The sequence below is a fragment of the Anopheles ziemanni genome, chromosome 3 (genome assembly GCF_943734765.1).
Source record: "Anopheles ziemanni chromosome 3, idAnoZiCoDA_A2_x.2, whole genome shotgun sequence".
In the NCBI taxonomy this organism is placed as follows: Eukaryota; Metazoa; Arthropoda; class Insecta; order Diptera; family Culicidae; genus Anopheles; species Anopheles ziemanni.
The window spans coordinates 91,415,068-91,442,361 of NC_080706.1; the positions used below are offsets into that span (position 1 = coordinate 91,415,068).

General features: G+C 39.6%; 2 protein-coding genes across 2 annotated transcripts; one reads left to right on the forward strand and one right to left on the reverse strand.

The window, feature by feature from the left end:
* Window positions 1–2,063: 2,063 nt before the first annotated feature.
* On the reverse strand, window positions 2,064–2,787 carry LOC131285815 (protein CBFA2T2-like). The gene is made up of 4 exons (XM_058314669.1): window positions 2,686–2,787; window positions 2,440–2,610; window positions 2,268–2,375; window positions 2,064–2,201 (listed from the first exon to the last, which is right to left on the reverse strand). Exons 1-4 carry the CDS (start codon window positions 2,785–2,787, stop codon window positions 2,064–2,066), a joined length of 519 nt encoding a protein of 172 aa, XP_058170652.1.
* A 23,434-nt stretch (window positions 2,788–26,221) lies between these two features.
* Window positions 26,222–27,169, forward strand: LOC131285817 (dyslexia-associated protein KIAA0319-like). Its single transcript, XM_058314670.1, has 4 exons — window positions 26,222–26,234; window positions 26,290–26,316; window positions 26,710–26,822; window positions 26,889–27,169. Exons 1-4 carry the CDS (start codon window positions 26,222–26,224, stop codon window positions 27,021–27,023), a joined length of 288 nt encoding a protein of 95 aa, XP_058170653.1. The 3' UTR covers window positions 27,024–27,169.
* The last annotated feature ends 125 nt before the right edge of the window (window positions 27,170–27,294 follow it).

The following is a 27,294-nucleotide window of genomic DNA, read 5'->3' on the forward strand; positions in this document are numbered from 1 at the left end:
GAATAAAATCAACAATAAAACTACCGGGCCCTGTAAACGGGCACTGTAAATTGAACGTAATACCGGGCCCTGTAAATTGGCCGTGTTGCCGGGCCCTGTAAACGGGCCATGTAAATTGGCCGTGTTACCGGGACCTGTAACCGGGACCTGTAAACGGGCACTGTCAACGGGCCCTGTAACCGGGACCAGTAAACAGGCCCTGTAAATTGGCCGTGTTACCGGGACCTGTAACCAGGACCTGTCAACGGGCACTGTAACCGGGACCTGTCAACGGGCCCTGTAAACCCACTAGGCAAAAACTTGCATGCTAACTCCTAATTTTGTGTCACCTCGATTTTGCCCATACAAAATTGAGGAGTTTTGAGGAGTTTTGAGGAGTTTGAGCCACGGGCTTATGAGCGTGTGTGAGTGAGAACGTGCAGCCCAGATCTATGCATGTGTTGGTGAGGACCATGGGATTTATGTATGTAGTAGTGATAGATATTTTCTTTCGGTTGGCGCCACAAAACACGAATGTCAAAACTAAAATTCCATCGAATTTTTATTTATTTATAACGCAATCGCAATTTGTTTACGTACAGCTTTTAGCTCCTACTGAAGAAAGGTAAGATTTCCTCACTTTGCATAAGTTAACCATTAAAAATAATACAATGTAATGTTTACAATTATACATACCCAAATTTCAGATGGCTTCACCAAAAAAAGAGATCATTCCGAATAATCCGGTGCCAGACTTTGCAAAAGAATTTCTTTCGATACGCAGGAGCATGGCGCAGCTAAAAGTACAATCGAACATTGTTACTACGAAGGTTGAAGAGCTACATGAAAGCTTACCGAAATGATGGATAGACTCCATAACGCCAGTGCATCCGTAACTGCTAGTGATTCAAAGCCAGTGGTTACCTCATATTCAACGTTGGAGAGCTTCGAGGCGATGAATTGCCTGGAAGAGCGGTTGGAGGACGAAACAGTCCATATTAGTTTTAAAAAATGGGTGAACCGTAATATTCGCGGAGGCAGTGCGAAACAGCGAGCCTGCGACGCACTAACTTTAATCATCTACCTGCAACTGCGGCTTCTCGAACTTGTCATTTTTTCACTGACCTTCTTTCCACGCACGGTTCCACTAACACAGACAAATTTTTGAATCGCTGTGTCCAGACACGGGAAGTTATGCTTATACCACCCGGGTTGGATCCGACAGAACATTGATTTATACAGATGAGCGAGACAGACGATGCCGAGCTACACGCTAAAAAGAGATAGCATACTCGACAACTTGTGTGCAAAGACCGAAGTATGGGCCAAGAGGGATCGGGGGTGGGAAAACTTGTATGGTAACGGCTAAATTGACTAGTGGGAACGGGCCGTGTTACCGGGTCCTGCAAACGGGCCCTGTAAATGGGTCCTGTAAATGGGCCCTGTAGACGGGCACTGTAACCGGGCCATGTAAACGGGCCCTGTGACCGGGTCCTGTAACTGGGTCCTGTAACTGGGCCGTGTAACCGGGCCGTTTTACCTAGTTATAAACAAATTGTAATTTGAAAAATTGTACTAAAAATTGTGCTAAAACGCTTGGTACGCAACGTGTTAAAATTAATTTGGTCAACATCTACTTTGGGTTTCGCGTAATGAAACTACATTTGGCCTCCGTCTTTACCGAACAAGAAGCACGCGTTCGGGTTTTGTTAACGGTAGGGCTCGCTATATTGCACAGTTTGATGATAATGTTACCTTGTTGTGTTGTGGAACTTAAAACTCTAACTATTTTCCCCTAGAGAACAAAACAATGCTAAACACTACTTGTAACTTGTTTGCGAATTGGGGAGTTCTTCATTGCAATCGAGAAGTCGTTGGAAAAGATCATACTTATAGCGTTTCGCTCTAACGCGGAGTGTTGGACTTGCATTTGCCGCGGCCTGCGTACGGCCCGAAGGAGGTTTTGCAGTTCGACACACGTCCACAATGGGAGATTCACCAACTCACATCACTCTGATGCGGGGTTAGCTACGGTAATTTGACTAGCACAGATACTTTTTCTTAGGTTTCAGCAATTTAGTCCGTCATTTTGCGGCGGACGCCGTACCGTTCGATGTACTGTTGCTCTGCTGCTGGGGCGTGGTGGACCGGGACGCGATGGACGTGCGGGTGCTCTGGGTGTGCTTCTGGAAGCTGTTCTCGGCGCGAGAAGTTCCACAAACCTACAAGGGGAATCAGAACCTAAGTTAGAGCTGGGAATCTCCACGCCAAACCGGTTTATCCCTAACCTGATGGTGTTGGTCCCAGTCCTTGTGCTGACAGAAGGAGCCACAGTATCGTGCCAGGTTGCACCCGGAGCAGGTTTCGTTCGCCTTCTGTCCGCAGTTCCAGCATGCCTGTAGGTTATAGACGATCGTTCGTTAGACAGCCACGTCCGTTCCCGTTCTGATGAATTCTTACATTTTGACTTCCGCTCGTGATCGGTGGCTCCGGTTCGGCATCCGGTACGGTGCGATGAATGTCCGCGTACATTTTCTCCATCTTCAGCCGCTCCTGGGCGATCATATCCAGGGTCCTCGCCTCGGCAGCTGCCACCGCCCGCTGGATCTCGATTACGGCTTGACGTTTGGCCTGCGAAGAAGGAATTCGTTCTTAGTTCTTGGGATCGTACAAGGGGGATCTTCCTGCGTACCATCCATGATTCACGGACTCTTCGGCGGTACGCCGGAACTCGGAGATCTTCTCCTCCGTCTGCCGCTTGATGTCCGCCATCGAGGTGTCCTGATGATCCCGGGGGTGATGAAACATGTTAGATATTGAATGTGGCTTTTTAGAACGGTAATGTTGCCATGCCATTGATGATGCGTTGTTGCCATTATAGAGCGCAACTTGTCAGATGAAACCTGCTACTTGTTATTGTTTTGATGAGACTTTGGAATAAAAACCCGGGAAATGCTGTAAGAAAAGTAGTTGCTACCTATGTTGGAACTAGGAACCCGTTGCCGAAGGATAATGGGAATCAGCTGGTCGGACAACGGACTTAAAAGTACTGGCGGTCACCAGGCACTGGCTTACGCAAGAAGATTAGGAATAAATTAAATGAAAAAATAAATTTTCAAAACAAAAGTTTTTCCTTAAACGTACTAAAAAATAAAAAATAATTTAAGTTAAATGACATATGTATTTATGTATCAGTTTTTCGTTTTTATCGTTATTCGCATTGCATCGAGATTGCTCTCAGTTCGATCGCCATCTACGATGCTATGCGAATAATGACAAAAACAAAAAACTGATACATAAATACATATGTCATTTAACTTAAATTATTTTTTATTTTTTAGTACGTTTAAGGAAAAACTTTTGTTTTGAAAATTTATTTTTTCATTTAATTTATTTTATACTTTTACGTATTACATGAACAGAGAAAACAGGATTTATTCTTTTATATGAAAATTGTCATTAAGTTAGTTGAGTCGGAGTGTACTTAAGGAAGGAGTAGAAATCCACTGCCTGTTACTGCAGGATCTGGCGCAACTCGTTTGGCTTTACTGTGAACAGGATCGCGATGTCCGAGTACCAATTATCAAGGAGTAAGAGTAGGGCTGCATTCTGTTTTAACGTTTGCTATGAGCACTGAGGAAGTACTCTCGTTCTACAGCACTGCTGCGAGAGAAACAACATGCGATCTCTCAATGTCACACAGCGCTCTCCCGGGAGAGCTGCTGAAGGAGACCAGCACGCTATCTGTTCAAGTGGGCCAGAACGGGATCGCCAACGCACAGTCATAATCTGGGAGCGAAATATGCGGGTGTTGCTAGCACACTCTTTCATAACTGATCTCCTATCTTTTATCTCTGTCCGATACAATTTTTGCGACATCCGGGAGGGTGAATGCAAGAAAACTTTTTAAAAATCAGTAGCTGTGTTGCAACGTAAACGTTGCTGGTGGCAGCAAAACGGAGAGCCATACATCCTGTGGAAGTAGAATGAGGAAATGTGCAGTTTCCACTCGTGCTTGTGTTTGGTGAATTTAATTAGTTGTATTTCGTTACATTTTCCGCGAAAGGTTTTTGAAAGGGTTTCCAAAGAGTATTTTCAAAGTGTTGAACAAAGAACGAAAAACGAAAACGATGATGAAATTCGTGCCGGCTAAATTTATTGGTGTGCGTGAAGCCACACCCTATGTACCAGTATTTAATGATAACAAGATAACACTGCGGATGGATTATGCCTAAGTCGGACGTACAGCTACGTTGCGTACCTTGAGCGGATCTGTAGCAAGGCATGTTGGGCAGTCGACGAGTAGACCTCGAAGCAATCGATCACGCCTCATTTTTAGCACCTTCAATACAGTCACCAGATCACACTGTTCTTGCCAGAGAAACGCGTACACCGAGTGCCAATATTTTGGGTGACCAGTGTTTTCAACACGGAAATTTCAACATGACCTGAATTGTGGCTTGGTACGAACCATCCTCATCCAGAAGAAGTGCGCCATCTGGGATTCTTTTCCATTCGATTTTTCACTGCGAGTAGTTGTTAAGTGAACCTAAAAGTGAAATATCTGAAAATTGCAGAATTATACGAATCCGCATCGAAAAGACTAAAGTACAATCTTCAACATCAGCTTAAACACCTACAGGCGTAAGTGTTTTGCACGGTACACGTGGAGCATAAAGTGGAGCCAAACGTCCTCTAGAAGCTAAATTCGCAATTGTACAATTTTCGTTCGTCTTGTGTTTGGTGGATTTATTTGGTTGGCACCTTATTTGCGGCGAAAGGTGTTTAGAGTGCTTTTTTACCGTTTTCGAAGTGTTTTCATTGCGATCGTGACTCAGGGAGAATAAACGAAAAATATGACGAAACTTATGATCGACCACACCCAGTGTCGTACGTGACTTTGAAAGCCGCTCCGTATAGTAGTCCGCAAGTGATATCGAGAAAATCCTTATTGAAATCGAAATCAACTGGAAACTGTTATCTTTGAAACATTGATAACAAAGTGTTTGACTCAAAGTGTCCTATCAGACTCGAGTTATGGTGGATCAAGCAAGGAAGAGATAAGAAGTGCTTGCAAAGATAGCATCGAACTCAAAAGTAAAATACCTAAATACCTATAAAATTATACGAATCCCTATGGAAAGACTAAAGTAAAATAAAAGTTAAATGCGCAAATGTACAGATTCCATTTGTCTTGTGTTTGGTGAATTGATTTTGTCTTATTTGCTGCGAAAAGTGTTTTAAAGCGCTTCCTTGCTTTAACTACGTGACGTTACGTGTACGTGACTTTGAAAGCCGCTCCCTATGGTAGTCCGCAAGTGATATCGAAAAAATCCTCTTACGCATGTAGCAGTCGATTATCAACCGGAAACTGTTATCTTGAAAACATTGATAACAAAGTGTTAAAGCTACTCAAAGTGACCTGGTAATAATCAGACTGGGGTTTTTGGTGGATACGGCAAGGAAGAGATAAGAAGTGCTTGCAAAACAGCATCGGTTGTATCAGCGAGCTAAATGCTGGAAGTCATTCTCTGGTAAGCCCATCAAAGCACAGCGCAATCTCAGACCAGAACGGTGCTTCTTATTTATGTGATTTGTAACGTACATGGCCATATTTCCGAATCTGACGTGATTTGGTGATGAATCAGCGATCTAGTGACGTAAGCAGCAACGTTGAGTGCAGATATTTCTAAAAGACAAGATCGTGGGACACACCACTTCTCCACAACGTGCTAGAAGATCGTGGCCTTCGTACATCGTTAAAATTTTAATGTAAGTAAAACAAATGCAAACTCGGTATGATCTTCGCCGATATGTTTGAGGAAGAATTATTATATCTAATATATAAAAATCACCGTTGTCTGTATATATATACAGTGACCGGCAGGAAAAAGTGCCCACTTCGAATTTTGTTGATTTTCGCTCTATATTTTTTTCTCAATCCAACTAAATATACTGCAAGTATTTTTCGTTTATTGATTTACATATTTCATATAAGATCCACTAATGAGTAAGCGAAAACAAACATATTTTGATTTTGAGAAAAAAATAATAAAAAAAAGTATCTAAAAAAACAGTGACAAGAAAAAGTGCCCACTTCAGTTATTTATTATTATACATAAAAATAAGAAATAATAAATGCATTTTATGCATTTTTTTTTACGAAAAATACTTGCAATATATTCAGTTGGAATGAGAAATAAATATTGAGCGAAAATCAACAAAATTCGAAGTGGGCCCTTTTTCCTGCCGGTCACTGTATTATATATATCATATATATATATTTATTTATTTATTTATTTTTATTTACTTGTCCGCCATAAAGGCCCCACAAGCCATTTCGTATACATTTACTTAATTCTAACACACAAAATTCTTAATCTAATTGACGAATCTCAGTCCTTCTCTCGTAATGTCAGTGTTAGTATGAAAATCTATTGCGCAGTATAACTTGTTAAAGCTTTTCGTCATTGCCGTAATTGGTTCGTTGCTCCCATATGTTGTGTTATGCCGGGTAGTAGATAATAAATAATGGTGTCGTGTGGCGGTCCGAGGTAGATGAAATTGAATTTTCTCTAAAATGCACGGTGCATCAATTTCTCCTTTCAGTAATTTTAGTATAAATAATGCCTTAGCGTTTTCTCTTCTTTTTTCTAATGTCTCCATTCCTAACAGTAAGCAGCGCGTGTTGTATCTATGTTGTATATCTCGCTTTCGCACTCGCTTCGCTCGCTTACTTACATATTGCTATCTAATGCCATCGTCACCTTTAAGCGCAATTTTAGAGTGGATAGCGGGAACGAAATCCGTTTTTTTTTCATATGGAGTTTCCCGTCGTCCAGCGGGATATTCGTGCGAATACCGCTGTGTCTAGCCGTCGCTTATGTGCTCGCATCACGCAAAATCTACCGGGCCGATTTACACCAAACTTGGCGGGAAGGTAGCTAATTTTCCAGGGTTGAGTTATTTGAACTTCGTTTGTTGAAATCTTCATACCTCCCTACCCCTCCCGAACATCTTTCCTCTAAAATTAATGAAAAACAATCAAAGTTCAACAATTATTGAACGAATTTTCACAAAAATTAGTACACATACTGCTTACATAAGGATATATCATGGGTTAAAATTTCATCTTTCTAGGGGAAGAGGAAAGGAGGGCTCCCATACTACCCTCTACCTTAAAAGTGGTAAAAATGCAATATGGGTATCAATTTCGCAGTATTTGTGGTCTATAAATTGAATGACCTTACTCTTAATGTGCAATATTAGCCCAGATTCCCTCTACCCTCCTCCTCTTCAGTAAAACAATAGCAATGCTCAAAACGAAAAACGGTAATTCCTATCACATGCATGCAACGCAAAATCTACTGCGTCTATCTGTACTAAACTTGGCTGGAATATTGCTAATTTATTATTCTTTCGAATGTCCTCCTTCCCATCCCCTTCCTCCAATTATGAAAAAGAGTTTACAAAAATTTGGTACACATACTACTTACATATGTAGCCATCGTGTAATAAAATTTCATCGCTCTAGAGGAAGGGGTAAGAGGGGCTACCATTTTACCCCCTAGCCCAGCATTTTCGTAGTATGTGGGGTCACTAAATCGAATGATCATAGTTTGAGCGCTCAATCTCATCATAGACTTCTTCTATCTTCTTCTACGTAACAAATATTTTCAATGACACAGAACTGGTCTAATCAATTTACACCAAACGTAATTATAAGAAAGCAAATTTTTCAAGTGTGAAATGTCCGACATTTTTATGCCTCCTTCCTGCCTATATCTTTCTGTCACCAGAACAATAAAAATTATGTAAAAAATTATGATGCCATCTTACGACGGATGGCCTCAGTTCCAATATGCAATCCCTTTTGTTTTTTCCTTCTGTTCCTTTTCTTCAACTAATCATAATGTTGATTTGATTCAGAAAGCTTTAAGTCGGTCTTAAGCTTTAAGTTGATTTGATTCAGAAAGCTTTAAGGGACATATATACAACTGTATTACGCAAAATCTTTTGGTCTGGAGTGCACCAAGCTAGATTTAAGGGTAGCCAATTTTGTTGTTGAACTTTATTTTGTAGATGTGATCACCCTTCGTTACCTCTCCCGCAAACTTTCACAAAACTTTATTACCAAACGACCAAGCAAAAGAAATTAATGTAACCTTAAATCGTGCTAAAAACATAGTACATAAACTCTGCAACTCTCATAATTGACTTTACTTCATGGATTGGCTTTTCATTTCTTTCAACTGCCGGACGTCAATTATATGTTGTCCTGGGCCAACTGAGGTTTAAGCACAGTTTTACTCATACTAGCTTCAATTGATTAATTTTAAATGGTTTCACTAAGCTGGAAGCACTTTTAGATAATGAATGCAAAATGTATTTTAACATTGTTTCGTCGACTAAAGGTAATACTAAAAAATAGTATTTTCAGCAAAATTTAAGTTTGTAAAAATCGAGATATTGAATGAAAACACTCTTTTGTTTGGAAATTATTTCTACCCGGATGAAATCGGGTTAATCAGCTAGTTTTTAGTAATTTTATTTGAAAACATGCGATAAACCAGACACCATTTCCACAAAAGTTGAGCTCAGAAAGATCGTGATCATCGTAGAGTTTTTCAACTGCAATGTGAGAAAAGTGAAGAAAATGTGGTAATTGTAAAAGTTTGCTACGAAAAAGTATATTTGAAGGAAGAACTATTTAAATCATGCCACAGTACTATACCATGAATTGTTGATTCGACATGAACTAACAAGTATTTTTCTGAAAAGGGAAATTATTTCGCTGAAAAAATCATAAATGTTTCAACTGTTTGATCCTTACATTCTTTGTTTTGTACGTGTTTTGCCTGAAATTGGCTAGTAGAGTATTTGAGGGATACAATAAAAGCATTTCATGTACATGTACATTTACATTTATTTGGTACAATTGTTTGCCTCAGGGGCTACACACTACAAAACTTCATACTAGTTTAAAAAGGATAAGGGGTAAGGGAGAGGATACTGGAACTGAATTGGAAAATGGAGATATTGCAGTCAAATAGACGGTTCATTGCATTGAAGGCCGGTAGCGACCGAAGCAACGGATCGTTCTGGCCAGAACTTGTCCGGCTGGTGGGAAGCAGGAAAGGAGTTCTATGACGAAGATGACGCGAAGGAATGTAGAAGGGTAAAGACGATGGAAGGAGAGGGGCATCAAGGTTATGGAGGAGGAGGTTCGTGATGAACAAGGATTGAGTGATCGCATGTCGTTGCTGAATGGTACATGAAGCCCGAGTGGGAGAGATGAAGGAAGTAGATGAAGATTCGTTTATAAAACGTCTCGTAGCGAGGCGGGTAAACTTATGCTGCACACCCTCCAGCCTGTTCATTGCATTGCTGTATTCCCCGCAAGGGACCACATAACACTTCAAACGACACAATGTTACAGAGCACTAGACCGTTTACGGTACACCAAAGCTGAGAGAATGACAGTCAAGGAGGGAGGAGACAGGAAAGAAGATTTTAACATCCACGGCATATAGTAAGTGACCATCATCAGGGAGGTCGCACCCACGCAGTCGTTGTTAAAATGGAGAGCAGGACAGGACTCAGGACGCTCCCCTGAGGGACCTAAGATGGACCCACAAATGGGAAAACGCGTTGAGCACGTTTCATGTCGGCCTTCAATACACGAAGATGCCCATAGGACCATAAAGTACTAGGAAGGGATTCCTGGAGAGGGCAACACTGAGAAAGTAATAACGTTATCACAGAGTTAAAGTCGGAGACTCGAACGCATCATCGAACGTTTCGGCATCATCCAGGAAGGACCAGTCGGTGCTGAAAAGCAGGCGGTTAAACTTCTCTTTGTCGAGCTTCCGGAAGCAAAGCGATCATGGCTCAGGATGTCGGCTAGGCGCCTTGCTATGGTAACTGATGGTATTAACAATGCCAGGTCGAGGAAGCGGTGAGGTGAGAACGGGAGAGCAAACAGCGGCTCAATTGCGATGATGAGATCCAGGTTGACGGCCTTGCAAGTTCACACTGGAAAACATGTTTAAAATATTATCTTTTTTGGCCTCTCAGTTGAACTTATAGTTTTTCAATGCTAACCTATGAAACGTGCGCCAAACAAATGACGTTCTAGCTGCGTGGCCAAGCAGAATGGCTTCCTAACTATCGGCTTAAACTTTAAACTATTGTTAACGAGGAAAAGCGATGCGCATGCGATGTAACCTGAACTCGGGCGGCGTCTTGGCTGGTGTGACCTTCGGCGTTTAGCTGACGCGTGGTCCGACTTCCGTGGTGTCGATTATGCGCTTCACCCGGGGTCCACACTACAGCGCGACGTCGCCTGACAGGTGCTGAACTCCATATAAAAAAAACCTATCGCGATGTCGCACAAATCGCGCTAGGACTTTTTTGTATGGAGTTCAGCGCCTGTCAGGCGATGTCGCGCTGTACTGTGGACCCCGAGTCACGGTCTGCTTAGCGGAGTTAGGGATGGTTGCTTTCTTTCAGGGTTGTTGCTGACAAGTTGTTTTGTTCGTGTCTTGCATTGCGTTGGTCGTGCGTTGTCAATGAGTACGGCTGAGCGGGCGCGGGTAGAGGTGGCAGGAAGCGCTGGAGGAGGCAAAGTGGTGGACCAGCTGGGTCGCTTCATCTATCAGGCGCCTCCATTATACTACTTGTACACGCATTTTGTTCAGTAAAGTGGTTGGATCTAAGACAATCTCGTTTCTCTAATATTGTGCTTTCCAAAACATCTTTTAGTTGAAAACTAGGAAGTAAAACTTTTATAATGTGGTGCTAATGTTTCTTTGTTAACTTCCCTAAAAATGTAATAAAACAACATGTAACTAATCCAATTGAGTGAACAATGATTAAAACGTTATTTTCGAGATAACAATAATTTTGTTTTCTTTTCTAAACACCGGTAACACATCTGATCTTGTTTCTATCATACTAAAAGGCACGACATGAAAGATCTGTTTTTTATGTCTCATTCTATGAATGTGCATAGCCAAACTTTATGTAAAACATCTGTTAGAAAGAAGTGAAGTAAGGTGCAAGAGCACATTAGTCTGACCTATGGTACAACGATTGGGTGATCACGACTATAAATACCAATAAATATGTTTTGTAATACATTTCAATATTTGTGATGCACTTCAAACTCCTCCTCACCGTAGAAATAAAAATTTTCCAAGATACCAAATTAAGAACACTTCAACTGAACTGATTTAATACTACTTCTTTTATTCATTAGTTGTAAAACTCCTGGAAAGTTTCGGTAGCTCCCCCATAGGAATATAATAAACCAAAAGCGAGTGAACATACTTTATTGGCAATTTTACCCTCTACAGTAGTGAGTCATTGTACGGGATCGATGAATTTAATTTTAATGCACAGCATTATGCATCTTAAAGGACGTCTAATCAACATTGTATTTTTTTTATTTCATTTTAGAAACCACAACCTCGTTTTTAGTTTTTATACTAAACGTCAAATAAAATGGAAAATAAAAAACGCTACCATGGTCAACAAGAAACATCATCGTCCAAAAAAACCAAATTTAATGATGATGGAGTTCCGGAAGAGACACCCGAGTCCAGTCTCTACAACAATGATAAATCACAGCAGGCAAATAAGTCGGACATAGTGCCAAAAAGAAAACTTTCAGTTAGTGATGCTGATGCTCCTCCAGCAAAACGGGAAAAAACATCGGATATAGGAACAACTGATAAAGGTCATGGTTTGAAAAACACACTTCACGGCGTTACATACCAGCTAAAGCTACTGATACTGATACTGCTCCAAGCTGCTAAGGAGATGAAAGACAACAAGGAATTTAAATGCTTCATTAGCACTGAGGAACCAGACTGCGGAAAGTTTGATGACATCGTTTTCCGTTTTACAAAAGGCGATCAATGGTTCCTTCTATGCATCCAAGCTAAGCACAAGGAAGATGTTACCAAATCCATCACATGGAACGACCTTATATCGACTTCAAAGGATAACCCATATTCGATTAGTAAGTACTTCAATTCTTACCTACAACAAAAAACGGACGGAGCCCAAAAAACGAATTCGAAACCACCTATGCTTGTTCTTTGTACTAACATTGGTCTGGAGCAAGAAGTAAAAGATTTAATGGTAAAACACTCCTTTGAGATTAGCCTAGTGAGCTCTTTTTTTAACTTATTAAATAGTGAAACCTACACATTTGACCTCAATAAGATAAAAAACGATGGGAAGCTATCTGAGTTGTTGGCGGAAAATTCAGATTTTAATCAGTTGCCTAAGCAATTAGCAGAATGTATTTTCAAACAAGAAACTGTTGATTTTCGTAATCCTCTGTTTAAAAGAAATCGTGGTTTTATACAAAATAAAATTGCAACAAACGATTTTTTAACATCAGAAACAAAAAATATTTACAAGATCAATGAAGACTTTTTCAATAATCGTGAAAATGAAGAATTAAAAAAAAAATTCGAAACAGAGTATCGAAAATTTATCAAAAAAGAATCCGAAAAGACAACCAAACAAGAACCAAAAAATCAAAATATTTGGCCAGATGTTCAATTTAAAGGCATAAGGGTAAATAAGGGAACAAAAACCAACGAAACTATTCTACCTAAAAAGATAGAAGAATCGCATATAGAGAACTTTATCAATTCATTTATAATTGCTGCAAATACATTGAACGAGTCGGAGTTATCTGAACTAATTGAGGATGAGCTAAAGAAATCCGGTTATTTACTAAAGGATACACAAGAGACTATTGCATCTGAGTTTGCGCGTGACCGTCTCTCGAACTGCATATTGGAATGGATGAAAGATAAAGGAAGCAATCCTTTGAAAGAACAAGATATTAATGAGTTTTTTGAATATTTTAAGACATCGTTAAAGTTTTTTCACTATGAAGGCATGTCACAAGATTATTGTAGAAATATACAAAAAGATAAACTTGAATGCAAGACGGAAATATTAAAGGAGAGAAGATTGTACGAAAAACTCGCTCTGAGGCTCTCTAAGCCTAGCAATGGTGGGCATGAAGTGGATATTTTGAAAAGCAACGAACCTTCGTGGGTTGTATATGATACTTTAGAATTATGCAAGTCTAATCTGACCTATTTATTTTTTGAAGACGGACAGTTTAACGCATCAAAAGAAGAAATAATGAAAGTCTTCATGGATATTACTTTTCCGCTTATTTTGGTGGTTGAATGCAAACAGAATCCCGATATTGCTAAATATTTTGAATTGTGGGATGAAGGAATATCAGAAAACAAACATAAAACTTTCAAAAAGATTATACTTATTGACCAAACTAATAATGCTACAGAGATTGAAAGCGATCTTTTTGTCCGAGATCTAACGGACGACAGCAGAAAAACAATAATCAATCAAACCAACAGCATACATTTCTTTGGAACCAGAACATCAACCAGTGAGCTTTTACATGACGAAGATAAACTTAATTTTGTTTCAGATGTCCTACAACTTTCCAGTGGGACAGGTATAAAATATAACAAGTTGAAGGATAGTTATGAGAAAATTAAAGAATTATTCATTAATAGAAAATGGGAGCGATGTGATGAAAACGAATCACGGGAAACTTACAGTTGGAGCTTTTGGAATGCTAGAGAACAAGGTACAACTCTTACCAAACTATTTCCTGACAGTGAAGCTGGGGATAAAATCACTTATAAAACATTTTTGGATCATAACAACGAAATGTTTGACGAAATTCGGTTGCATAGAAACAGTAAATACACACATCCACCCGGTGTTGATGGAAACACTCAGAACCAAGTACAGTCCAATAAAAATGATCAGAAAGTGCATGTAATTTTCAACGAAGCCGGATCTGGGAAATCATTCTACCTGACTTGGTTAGCTACGTATCTGCAGGATAGGAGTCCGTCATGGTGGATTATTAAGTTCAATCTAAACGAATATTGCACGGTATTCGATCAATTTAAAATCAAAAAAGAATGTGAAACTATGGATGAACTGATCACGATCAGATTTCTTTTTCAGCTTGTTTACTTAGCTTGGTTTGTCGATAACATGTTTCTAATGGATTCAAATGAGAAATCCAATAATGCTCAGTCAATTGCGGAAGCACTTGATTTTTCGAACGGTTGTTTGAAGCTGGACAAAAACAAAATGGAAACCGTATCATCTGAGGAATTACTACTGATCCGAATATTTGTACATAAATTCAACAGCAAACTAATCGTCATTTTAATGGATGGGTTTGACGAAATCGCGCCACATTACAAGACGGTGGTGCTTAAATTATTATCCACGCTTGAAACCTTTGATGGAATTCGTAAGGTGTACCTTTCTAGTCGTCCGTATGGTTTGAGAGAAGAAGTAGAAACCACATTGAAGAGTTGCACATGCTACCGCTTAGTGAAATTTTACAGAGCAGATCAACTTTCTTTTATTGGTCGATATCTCTTAAAGCACTTTGATGAACAGAAATCATCAGACGCTGCAAAACAAGCAATGACACGTCGTGTTGTTTTTGCAATTTTAACAAAGCTCCTGGGAAACCTTATGGAAATCCCTCTGTTTTTATCGATGGGAGTGGAGCTAGTGATGCCCATGGTGAACAAGTATATAAACGTAGAAGATGAAACAATTTCCAAACAAATTATAATAGATTGTGAGAATATTTTTGAACCTCTCAGTATGGTAGAAAGTTTTGTTGAAAAGAAGCTTAACATCGTGAACACTGAAAAAACCGGTTCAACTATTGCTAGTTCCAAAACGGTCAAGGCAATGAATGATGCAGAACAATATCTAGAAAAGGTCAAAGAAACCCACTCACTCTTGGCTTTGTACACAATTTTGTCCAAAGATGATATAAAGGAATTATTGAAGGAAGAAATGCAAAACACTGCACTCCGGTATATGAAAAATGTTAAGAATGGTTCAGAAAAATTGGGTCTAATTGAAGGAGTTGTAAATACCACACCGATCTTCAATCACCGGTTATTTGCAGAATACTTTTCTGCTCTCTGGTTTTATTCGAATCAAAATGTTACCGGTGTTAAGGACTTCCTGAAATGTAAAATTTATGAGACTGAGGACATAAATGAAATAAGACAATTTTTAGATAGAATGATTTGTAGGAAAAGTTTACTTCATATGGCAGTTCTTGATGGTTCAAAGGGAAAAATTGATAGCATCCTAACTGAAAATCCAAACTTAATTACTGCAAGGGACGATTGGGGAAGAACTCCGTTGCATTTATTATGTTTACTTCCTTCCTTTACATCTAAAGCCAGTAGAAATTGTGCTGATTTCTTATTGCAAAGCGTTGATGAAAATAGCGCGAATATACAAGACGCATATTTCGAATGGTTTCCATTGGATTATGCATATATCGCTGACGGTCAAGATAGACAATGGATGCTTACATTATTAAACAAAGGAGGTTCCATCGATACTCCTGAAATGTTATCTAGATATTCTACAGAAGATCATTTCAACGTGGTTAAAGTGTTGATCATTGAATTCTTCACAGAAAGAAACTACGCAGCTAAGTTTGAAACGTTTTTCACGAAATTAGTGAAGAATTTAGGATCATACAAAATATTTAATTTAAAGATACCGATTGATGTTTTTAGCGGCGGGGTAATAGGTGAAAAGTTAAATAAAAGACTAAACCATATAAAAGTAATGGAAGACTGCGCCAGCGATATACCAATTTTAGAGTTTTGTATCATAATCGATTCTGTAATGTTCAAAATTATCATTGAAAATTCAGATGATTTTAAACTCAAACGGTCTAATGAATACCATTTCAAGTTAGCATTCAAATATCGTTCGATTAATGTTCTTCAGTATTTGATCACAGATCATCGACAGTATTTGGAAGTGATAGAAGACAATTATGAACGGGAGTTGTGGGAATTGCTAGCATACTTGCAAAATGATGAACAGAAGTTCAAATCTCTTTTCCACGAATATTGCAATAGGCATAAAATCGCTTGCCGCGACGATGCTGTTGGTCAATCTGAAGAATGGAAGAGAGGATTTTCATCGCAACGCAATATTATGGAAATTTTTCCTAAAAAGTTTGAAATAAGAGACAATACCGGTATTGATAGTGGTACGGAGTTTTTGATTTTACGAGCATTGCACCTTGATAATGCATCCGCAGTCGAATATTTATTGCACAAATCAAAAACAAATCTACATAATCGTTTTATTAGGAAAATTTACCCAAACTGTAAAATTAAATGGCGTTGCCTAAGGTCCTATCATTTTCTTCTCGATAACTGCATAGATCTTACTAACACTGATGAAAAAGGTAGAAATTTGTTACAGTTTGCGGTAGATTACGGTGATTCAAATTTGGTAAAATGTCTCATGGCACATTACGGTTTCCAACCAAAGGAGATAAATACATGGGAAAACAATTGGAACGCTTTCTTCTACTGCGTAACAAGTTTCGAAAGGGGTGATCACAACGTACGGGATGATGGTGGTGATGATGATGATGATGGTGGTGGTGATGATGATGATGGTGGTGGTGGTGATGATGATGATGATGATGATGATGATTATGATGATGATGATGATGATAATGATGATGATGATGGTGGTGGTGATGATGATGATGGTGGTGATGATGATGATGGTGGTGATGATGATGATGATGATAATGATAATGATGATGATGATGATGATGATGATGATGATGATGATGATGATGATGATGATGATGATGATGATGATGATGATGATGATGATGATGATGATGATGATGATGATGATGATGATGATGATGATGATGATGATGATTATAATGATGATGATAATAACAACAAAAATATCTTCGTTCATATGCTAGAGAAAGATCCTGTGGATTGTTTTAGTGAACTGGATGCGAAAGGAAAGAGTGTTTTTTATTATGCAGCTAAGAACAATAGGAGGATTTCCAATTTCATCATTCAAAGAAGATTTGACGAACAGTTGAAGTATTTGCACTCAGATCAGATTACTGATTTGATAAAATCACTCAAAGCATCAGGCTTCAATGCAACGAACATGTTAGAATATCTTCAAGGTCTACATTTTAAATATGAAACAACATATAAATTGATTTGTGACACTATGAAATCAATCGAGGAACTTCAATACCACGATGAAAATGGTAGGAATCTTTTACATATTGCCATTATAGAAGGATGGTTAGTTTTGGCTAAATGTCTCATTGAACATTATGGTTTTGATGTTAAGAAAATCAATAAAAAAGAAAACAAATGGAACGCTTTCTTTTACTGCGTGTGCAAAAGCAAAAATGCTTCAAAAGAATTGAAAATACTCACTTATTTGATGGAGAAAGATCCTTTCGACTGCTTCGGTCAACTGGATTCGAAGGGAAAGAGCGTCTTTTGGTATGTAACTGATAATAATAAAAAAATTAGTGAGGATCTTTTCAAACGAGAGTGTAAATTGCAGGAACATCTTCCTATCAAGAAACGAATCCCTGTGTTGATGGAAAAGTTGAAATATTCTGGCCTCAATACCTACGATAAGATTCTTCAATTCGAGCGAAATCATTTGGTTGATGAAAAATCAGTAAAAATCATTTGTGATTACTTGAAAACAACTGGAAAATTGGACTACCGAGAAGAAGAAACGGGTCGGAATCTTCTGCATATCGCTTGCATCAAAGGCTGGCTAACTTTGGCGAAATGTCTCATTGAACATTATGGTTTTGATCCAAAGAAAATGAATGAAAAAAACAACAACTGGAACGCTTACTTCTACTGCGTGTGCAACTGGGAAAATGCGGCAAACAAACTGAAAATATTCACTTATTTGATGGAGAAATACCCTTTCGACTGCTTCGGTCAACTGGATTCGAAGAAAACGAGTGTTTTTGGGTATGCGATGAATGAAAATAAAAAAATTGGTGATGATATTTTCAAACGAAAGTGGAAATTGCTGGAACATCTTCCTATCGAAGAGCGAATCCCTGTGTTGATGGACAAGTTAAAAAATTCTAACCTAAATAGCTGCGGCAAGATTCGTAAATTTGAACAAAATCATTTGGTTGATGAAAAGTCGGTAAAGATCATTTGCGATTACTTGAAAACAACTGGAGAACTGGACTACAGAGACGAAGAAACGGGTAGGAATCTTCTGCATTTCGCTTGCAAGGAGGGTTGGTTAACTTTGGCGAAATGTCTCATTGAACATTATGGTTTCGAAGCGAAGGAAATCAATGAAAAAGATGACAACTGGAACGCTTTCTTCTACTGCGTGTGCAACAGTGAAAATGCTTCAAAGAAACTCGATATTTTCACTTATTTGATGGAGAAAGACCCTTTCAACTGCTTCGGTCAACTGGATTCGAAGAGAAAGAGCGTCTTTTGGTATGCAACTGATAATAATAAAAAAATTAGTGAGGATCTTTTCAAACGAGAGTGTAAATTGCAGGAACATCTTCCTATCGAAGAGCGAATCCCTGTGTTGATGGACAAGTTAAAAAATTCTAACCTAAATAGCTGCGGCAAGATTCGTAAATTTGAACAAAATCATTTGGTTGATGAAAAGTCGGTTAAGATCATTTGCGATTACTTGAAAACAACTGGAGAACTGGACTGGAAATGCAATACATGGAACATAAATCTTCTCCAAATCGCTTGCATGGAGGGTTGGTTCACTTTGGCGAAATGTCTCATTCAACATTATGGTTTTGATGCGAAGGAAATCAATAAAAAAGAAAACAACCAGAACGCTTTCTTCTACTGCGTGGGCAACAGTGAAAATGCTGCAAACAAACTGGAAATATTCACTTATTTGATGGAGAAAGACCCTTTCGACTGCTTCGGTCAACTGAATTCGTGGGGAAAGAGCGTCTTTTGGTATGCGAGGCATAATAATGATGAAATTGGTGTGGATATTTTCAAACGAGAGTGGAAATCGCACGAACATCTTCCTATCGAAGAGCGAATCCCTGTGTTGATGGACAAGTTGAAAAATGCTAACCTCAATAGCTACGGCAAGATTGATAAATTTGAGCAAAACCATTTGGTTGAAGAAAAGTCGGTAAAGATCATTTGCAATTACTTGAAAACAATTGGAGAACTGAACTGGAAAAGCAATGAAAAGGGCCGGAATCTTCTGAATATCGCTTGCTGGATGGGTTGGTTAACTTTGGCGAAATGTCTCATTGAACATTATGGTTTTGATGCGAAGGAAATCAATGAAAAAGACGATAACTGGAATGCTTACTTCTACTGCGTGTGCAACAGTGAAAATGCTGCAAACAAACTGAAAATATTCACTTATTTGATGGAGAAAGACCCTTTCGACTGCTTCGGTCAAGTGGATTCGAAGGGAAAGAGCGTCTTTTGGTATGCGAGGCATAATAATGAAGAAATTGGTGTGGATATTTTCAAACGAGAGTGGAAATCGCACGAACATCTTCCTATCGAAGAGCGAATCCCTGTGTTGATGGACAAGTTAAGAAATTCTCGCCTCGATAGCTACGGTAAGATTTTTTACTTTGAACAAAATCATTTCGTTGATGAAAAGTCGGTAAAGATCATTTGCGATTACTTGAAAACAATTGAAGAACTGAAATACAGAGGAGAAGAAGAGGGTAAAAATCTTCTGCATATCGCTTGCAAGAAAGGCTGGTTAACTTTGGCGAAATGTCTCATTGAACATTATGGTTTCGATGCGAAGGAAATCAATGAAAAAGACGGCAACTGGAACGCTTACTTCTACTGCGTGTGCAACAGTGAAAATGCTGCAAACAAACTGAAAATATTCACTTATTTGATGGAGAAAGACCCTTTCGACTGCTTTGGTCAACTGGATTCGAAGGGAAAGAGAGTCTTTTGGTATGCGAGGCATAATAATGAAGAAATTGGTGTGGATATTTTCAAACGAGAGTGGAAATTGCAGGAACACCTTCTTATCGAAGAGCGAATCCCTGTGTTGATGGAAAAGTTACAAAATTCTGACCTCGATAGCTACGGTAAGATTTTTTACTTTGAACAAAATCATTTCGTTGATGAAAAGTCGGTAAAGATCATTTGCGATTACTTGAAAACAATTGAAGAACTGAAATACAGAGGAGAAGAAGAGGGTAAAAATCTTCTGCATATCGCTTGCAAGAAAGGCTGGTTAACTTTGGCGAAATGTCTCATTGAACATTATGGTTTCGATGCGAAGGAAATCAATGAAAAAGACAACAACTGGAACGCTTACTTCTACTGCGTGTGCAACAGTGAAAATGCTGCAAACAAACTGAAAATATTCACTTATTTGATGGAGAAAGACCCTTTCGACTGCTTCGATCAACTGGATTCGAAGAGAAAGAGCGTCTTTTGGTATGCGAGGCATAATAATGAAGAAATTGGTGTGGATATTTTCAAACGAGAGTGGAAATTGCAGGAACACCTTCTTATCGAAGAGCGAATCCCTGTGTTGATGGACGAGTTAAACAATTCTAACCTCAATGGCTACGGCAAGATTTTTTACTTTGAGCAAAATCATTTGGTTGATGAAAAGTCGGTAAAGATCATTTGCGATTACTTAAAAATAACTACAGATGAACTGTACTACAGAGACAAACAAAGGGGCAGAACACTTCTGCATATCGCTTGCATGGAGGGCTGGTTCACTTTGGCGAAATGTCTCATTGAACATTATGGTTTCGATGTGAAAGAAATCAGTAAAAAAGAAAACAAGTGGAACGCTTTCTTTTACTGCGTGAGTAATAGTAAGCATGCTTCAAACAAACTGAAAATATTCACTTATTTGATGGAGAAAGATGCTTTCGACTGCTTCGGTCAACTGGATTCTGAGGGAAAGAGCGTCTTTTGGTATGCGACGGGTAATAATGATGAAATTGGTGTGTATATTTTCAAACGAGAGTGGAAATTGCAGGAACATCTTCCTATCGAAGAGCGAATCCCTGTGTTGATGGACAAGTTGAAAAATGCTAACCTCAATGGCTACGGCAAGATTGATAAATTGGAGCAAAATCATTTGGTTGATGAAAAGTCGGTAAAGATCATTTGCGATTACTTAAAAACAATTGGAGAACTGAACTACAGAACCGTCATGACGAACAGAAACCTTCTGCATATCGCTTGCATGGAGGGTTTATTCACTTTGGCGAAATGTCTCATTGAACATTATGGTTTTGATGCGAAGGAAATCAATGAAAAAGACGATAAGTGGAACGTATTCTTTTACTGCGTGAGCAATAGTAAGCATGCTTCAAACAAACTGAAAATATTCACTTATTTGATGGAGAAAGATGCTTTCGATTGCTTCGGTCAACTGGATTCGAAGAGAAAGAGCGTCTTTTGGTATGCAACTGATAATAATAAAAAAATTAGTGAGGATCTTTTCAAACGAGAGTGTAAATTGCACGAACATCTTCCTATCGAACAGCGAATCCCTGTGTTGATGGACAAGTTAAAAAATGCTAACCTCAATAGCTGCGATAAGATTCTTAAATTCGAGCAAAATCATTTGGTTGATGAAAAGTCGGTAAAGATCATTTGCGATTACTTGAAAACAACTGGAGAACTGAACTACCGAGACAAAGAAACGAACAGGAATCTTCTGAACATCGCTTGCATGGAGGGTTGGTTTACTTTGGCGAAACGTCTCATTGAACATTATGGTTTCGATGCGAAGGAAATCAATGAAAAAGGCAACAACTGGAACGCTTACTTCTACTGCGTGTGCAACAGCAAAAATGCTGCAAACAAACTGGAAATTTTCACTTATTTGATGGAGATAGACCCTTTCTATTGCTTCGGTCAAGTGGATTCGAAGGGAAAGAGCGTCTTTTGGTATGCGACATATAATAATAAAGAAATTGGTGTGGATATTTTCAAACGAGAGTGTAAATTGCAGGAACATCTTCCTATCGAAAAGCGAATCCCTGTGTTGATGGACAAGTTAAAAAACTCTTGCCTCAATAGCTACGGAAAGATTCTTAAATTTAGGCAAAATCATTTGGTTGATGAAAAGTCGGTAAAGATCATTTGCGATTACTTGAAAACAACTGGAGAACTGGACTACAGAGAAGAAGAATTGGGTAGGAATCTTCTGCATATCGCTTGCATGGAGGGTTGGTTAACTTTGGCGAAATGTCTCATTGAACATTATGGTTTCAATGCGAAGGAAATCAATGAAGAAGACGATAACTGGAACGCTTTCTTCTACTGCGTGTGCAACAGTGAAAATGCTTCAAACAAATTAGAAATATTCACTTATTTAATGGAGAAAGACGCTTTTGACTGCTTCGGTCAACTGGATTCCAAATATCATAATGTGTTTTATTATGCGTTGTTGAATAATGTTCGCGTTGCAGAGTATATTATACGAAAGGAGTTGCATGCAAATAATTCTGTTTCGGTTAAAGAATGGGCTTCGATGTTTTCAAAACGCTTGAGAGAATCAAAACTAACGCGGACGGATATGGATAGATTTTTAACAGATTGGGTGCAATATTCCACTTTAGACGCAAAACATGAAATTTATGACGAAATTAAATCAAATTTGGATAGGATGAATTGATGGAGAGTTAACGACAAACCCAAATGATGTGAACTATCTGAACGAATTTGGTTCATCAGTCTATATAAATATATGCGGCCGCAAAGTTAGATGTTTTCAATTCAATCTATTTGTTAGTTTTAAAATCATAAACCTTCTAAATTCGTTGAAATGTTAAATGATATAATCGTGTTAAACAAAATCTAATCATAACCAAAATTTTGCAAAAGCAATGCTAATGTAAGGACAAGAAACTTTGTTGGGCAATAAACTCGCATTTATGTTCTACCTCAAATGAACAACATGCTTGATAGTATTTAATCAAAATATCCGAAAGCTGCGTTTCTTTATTTTTGAAGAGTTCTTTCGTTCACAGGAATCTGGTAAACTACTTAAAGATTCAAAATCTATATATCGAAATGTCAACTTTTCTAATCCCGCGCTAAGGACGGTAAAGTGTGACTCTAGTTTATCAACCCTCCTATCGGTTCCTGCGCTTTAGGTAGCCAGAGTAAGTATCATTGTAAAGTAGTTGTCCAGTGTCTTATTTACCCTATTTACCTTTTGAACGTTAGTTTTCTTTCTACTAGGAGTAATTAAATCAAAAGTTGTCAGCTTAATCACGATAATCATCTATTAATTCGTATTAACTCGATATGGTGCGCCTTCTAGTAGTATTTCTTGGCGCTGTGATGGTGGCCGATCTTACGCCACGTCTTCTCCATCTGCTGGTCGGATGTGCCCGGCCCGATCCGATACATCTACGCCGTGCGAAACCAATCACGAAACAGCGTCTGGCGCAACCGAACCGCGCAATCCCGTCGATCCACGTCCATGTACAGCTTTTCCGCCTCAGAAAACTGGAGTGTTGGAGCCCTTCGTGAGGCGCTTAACCTGTGGTCACAGCTTTCCGCAACCGCATGCGGTTGCGTTTTTGATCTGTCAAACGAGCACAGTTTTTTGCCAAAAATAATACTTTAATGTTTGAATATACCACTTATATGAGCATACAACCTCATTAAAGTCTGCTAGGAACAATATTCACTGTTGACATATAAACACGCAAGAGTCTGCGGCAAGAATCAAACTCGTTTGATTTTTTAGTACAGAAACCGCAAGGTCTTGCGTCTGCGTTGACAGCCCATGACAGCTCCTATCTCTCCCATGGGAAAAAACGCAACCGCATGCGGTTGCGCAAAGCTGTGACCAGGGGTTTAATGAGCTGCATGCCCTGATACTTGCTGGATCGCACGAACACCACTTCGGCCGTCTCTAGGTCTAGCTTCTTCAGCGATGCCTCCGCCAGCAGTCTCCATAGCCGCGGGTGTGGGTTATCCTCGTTTAACTGCTTCGCCTCAGCTATCCCGACGTGCGCCAGTAAGTCCTCCACCCTTCATGATGTCCAGTAGAGTCCTCAAAGTGTCACATGTAGCCGGAGCAGGTGCTCGGTTCCTCCGGATCGGCCCCACACAGGATATATATGCGAGTCTTCTCCATGATGGCCAATAGCTGCGGGTTGTCCTTCGTCCAGCAGATGACCCACGCATCCTTTCGTTCGATGTGGCCGCTCGATTGCTCCAGTTCGTTGCTTGTTGTGTCGACACGAAGAGTCAACGTCGATCATGACCGCTCGAGTTACAGTTGATCGCCAGCTTGTAGCTTCCCGTCTGCAGATAGTGTCGATTGGGCAGCACCAGAAGTGGTAGCGTGTACTCGTAGATGAAGCCACTCTACTGGCCGATCAAAAGCAAACTCTCCGACGATGCCAAGCAACAGATCGGATCCTGGATCGTGTCCACTTTGGGAGGGATTTCTTTGGCTGTTTTCGAGTCGAGATCGTGTAGCACTTCCAGGACGGGCGTGTCGTCGATGTGGTACCTACGATCGCGTCTCGTCTTGAGGTTCGCGTGCAACGTGAAAACCCCCTGGACATGATATACGGATTTGGGGATTTGACTTACCCACCACCAGCTTCGTTGCAATTACTGAACCGATTTGTACATGTGACTCCTTAAATCAGTTCCAGTTCGGCGGTGCATCAGAGCGGATTGATAGCAGTGCACGGGGTTTTCTGAAAATAGTTAGCGGAAAGTAAGGTTACTGCACGACCGCGTGGTGACGCTGAGCTGGAGCTCAGACAAATCCTAGCTGCCGCACATCTCGTGCTGTTTGAGTCAATCAAGCGGACCACGAGTTTTTGTGTCCTAACCAGTGTTGAAAACGGTGATGTTCAATGACATTCAATTGCTGACATTCATTCTGCTTGAAGCTCTACATTCAAATTTCGTTCATTCACTTGACCGTCACGTCAAAAAATGTCATTTGATACGACGACATTTTCTTGGTGAAATCCTATGACACTAATTTTTCAGGGATTCAAATGATCAAGTTAGCATACGAATATCCACCATCCAACATTCAGTAAAACCTGTCATACGATTGTTTTGGTCTCATTCTTTGTGCGTTTCCAGCGCTAGTGCTAAGGTTTTCTTTTTGAAATTAAAGAATATGTGTATTGTGATTAACACGTTAAAACGAAATGAAGTGGACAGAAAGAAATGAAGAGAGTTCATGAAAATTAAGCACACTGGCGGACTGACACTGGCGGACTGACACTGGCGGACCGACACTGGCGGACCGACACTGGCGGACCGACACTGGCGGACCGACACTGGCGGACCGACACTGATGGACCGACGTGACCGACGTGGCGTGAACAGAAACTTCACCGTTTTTATAAGTTATTTTTATATGTTACGGTTGTTTGACGCTACGAAATTAAATTTGACTATCGAAAAAAGTGATTTACATTGCATACGAAAAATTCAAATGACATTCACAAGACATTCATTTGAACCTCGGGGTCCACACTGCAGCGCGACGTCGCGTTTCAAAAGTAGCCCAGTTTCGGCAGAACAATCGCGCAAGCCAAGCGCGACAGAGGTAGGGGAGTATGTGGAAATATGTATCCCATTGGGGCGCAAACTCGGCTAAAATTTTTTGTTGAATTTTGAGGTAGTAATGCATGATATTTGTTTAACTACGTATTTTATGCACCCTGAGTGAGTTTGGCGCTTCTACATTGGAAATTCACTGAGAAAACCACCTAAAACAACCATCGACGATATTTTGCTCCACCGTAGGAGGTATATATTTCTCCGTCATCTCCTACTTGTTGAGTGCAGTTTGTTTACGTTTCGGCACTCGAAAAAACTTTGGTAAAAATATCAATTAAAACGGAGTTTCATAACTGAATTACATTTGTGAAGGCTAGAAATAAGTAGTACAACGAAAAATCCGATGTTTCGTGGAGAATATTGCTCGTTTTGTTTGCGTTTGTGTTTCGGTTTGTTTACGTTTTGTCCAGCTGTCGGCTAGTTTTAGTTTCGAATTGACATTTGACAAGAGCTAGCGCGACGTCGCGTTTTTCGCTGTTTCTACACTAGCGCGATTTGTGCGACATTTTTTTTGTATAGAGTTCGGCCGCCTGTCAGGCGACGTCGCGTTTTGTGACGCGACGTCGCGCTGTAGTGTGGACCCCGAGAACGAGGATTCGATGGCGGTAACTACCAAGGTGTATAAATTAGAAGGTGAAGTCGTCCAGTGTAAAATGACATTTCATGACTTGACATAACACTTCTGGGGTATTCATATCCCAACCAACCTTTTTGACAGCGTCCGGAACAACATGGTGTCCAAGAGTGAGTTCACCGCGACTGAATCACAACCTTTCCTTTTCACACTGCCCTCGTTCAGAAGAACTGACGATCGGTATGCCGGACGGTGAGAATGTCAAACGAATGATTGTGAGATTGTGTTGGTTAACACCAATTTTCTTTCTATCGAAACAAAACAGACCAGTCTAATTTTGTGAGCTAGAAAAATATTAAGTGTCCAAATTGTTCAATAACATCTCGTAGAATTTTTTTCAACCAGCATCGACGTACGGGAAGCCTGTGCAAGCGGCATGCTAAAAGTATGAACCGACTTAGCAACATTTATGAATCTTCTAGTAAGTATAAATTAGTAGTACGATATGCGATACGAACGTGAATACATTTGTATGGTGACGCAGATAAAGTGCCTGTTGATCTGTTTCGATAGTTTTCTGTATGCTTAAATAGAACGTTTCATTTCATTTAAGATAATCTATATGATAAGTACTCGTGCGTTAAGATAATCTATATGATAAGTATCTATATGATAAGTACTACTTCTGGACACGGGAACCGGTAAGTTTGGCAACCGGCGCGGTCATCGATGGAAGTGACCAAAAGCTAGTGCTTATAGTACGATCCTTGTTGCCTTTTGTTGTAGGGCGTATTAATATATTATTCCTCGTTGCTTGGTTTCAGTTAACGGACATTGTCACGGGAAGGTACGTTTTCAAGCTGACGGTCTACGATGGGCAAGGACTATCGGCAAGCGATACGGTTAATATCATTGTCCGACCTGATGCCTTGTTGATGAACCTGGGCGAAGTAACATAACCGAAGCGACCGTATTGACCGCGACCGAGCTGGACCCGATTGAACAAAAGATAACCCTGTTGATCGGAGACAATCTGGCAAAGCTCGACGTACTAGAGCTGAAGGTGGAACCACGCACGAGTCAGGTTGTGAAACGGTTAAACAACTGAATCGTAAAGGAGCTGCAGTGAAAGCTCTGAAGCAATGTTTTTAAATCTTTCAGTTTGGTCAATACTGTACGTGATTGTTGGACTTTTGATCGTCTTATTCGTGCTGTTAAGTTAAATAAATA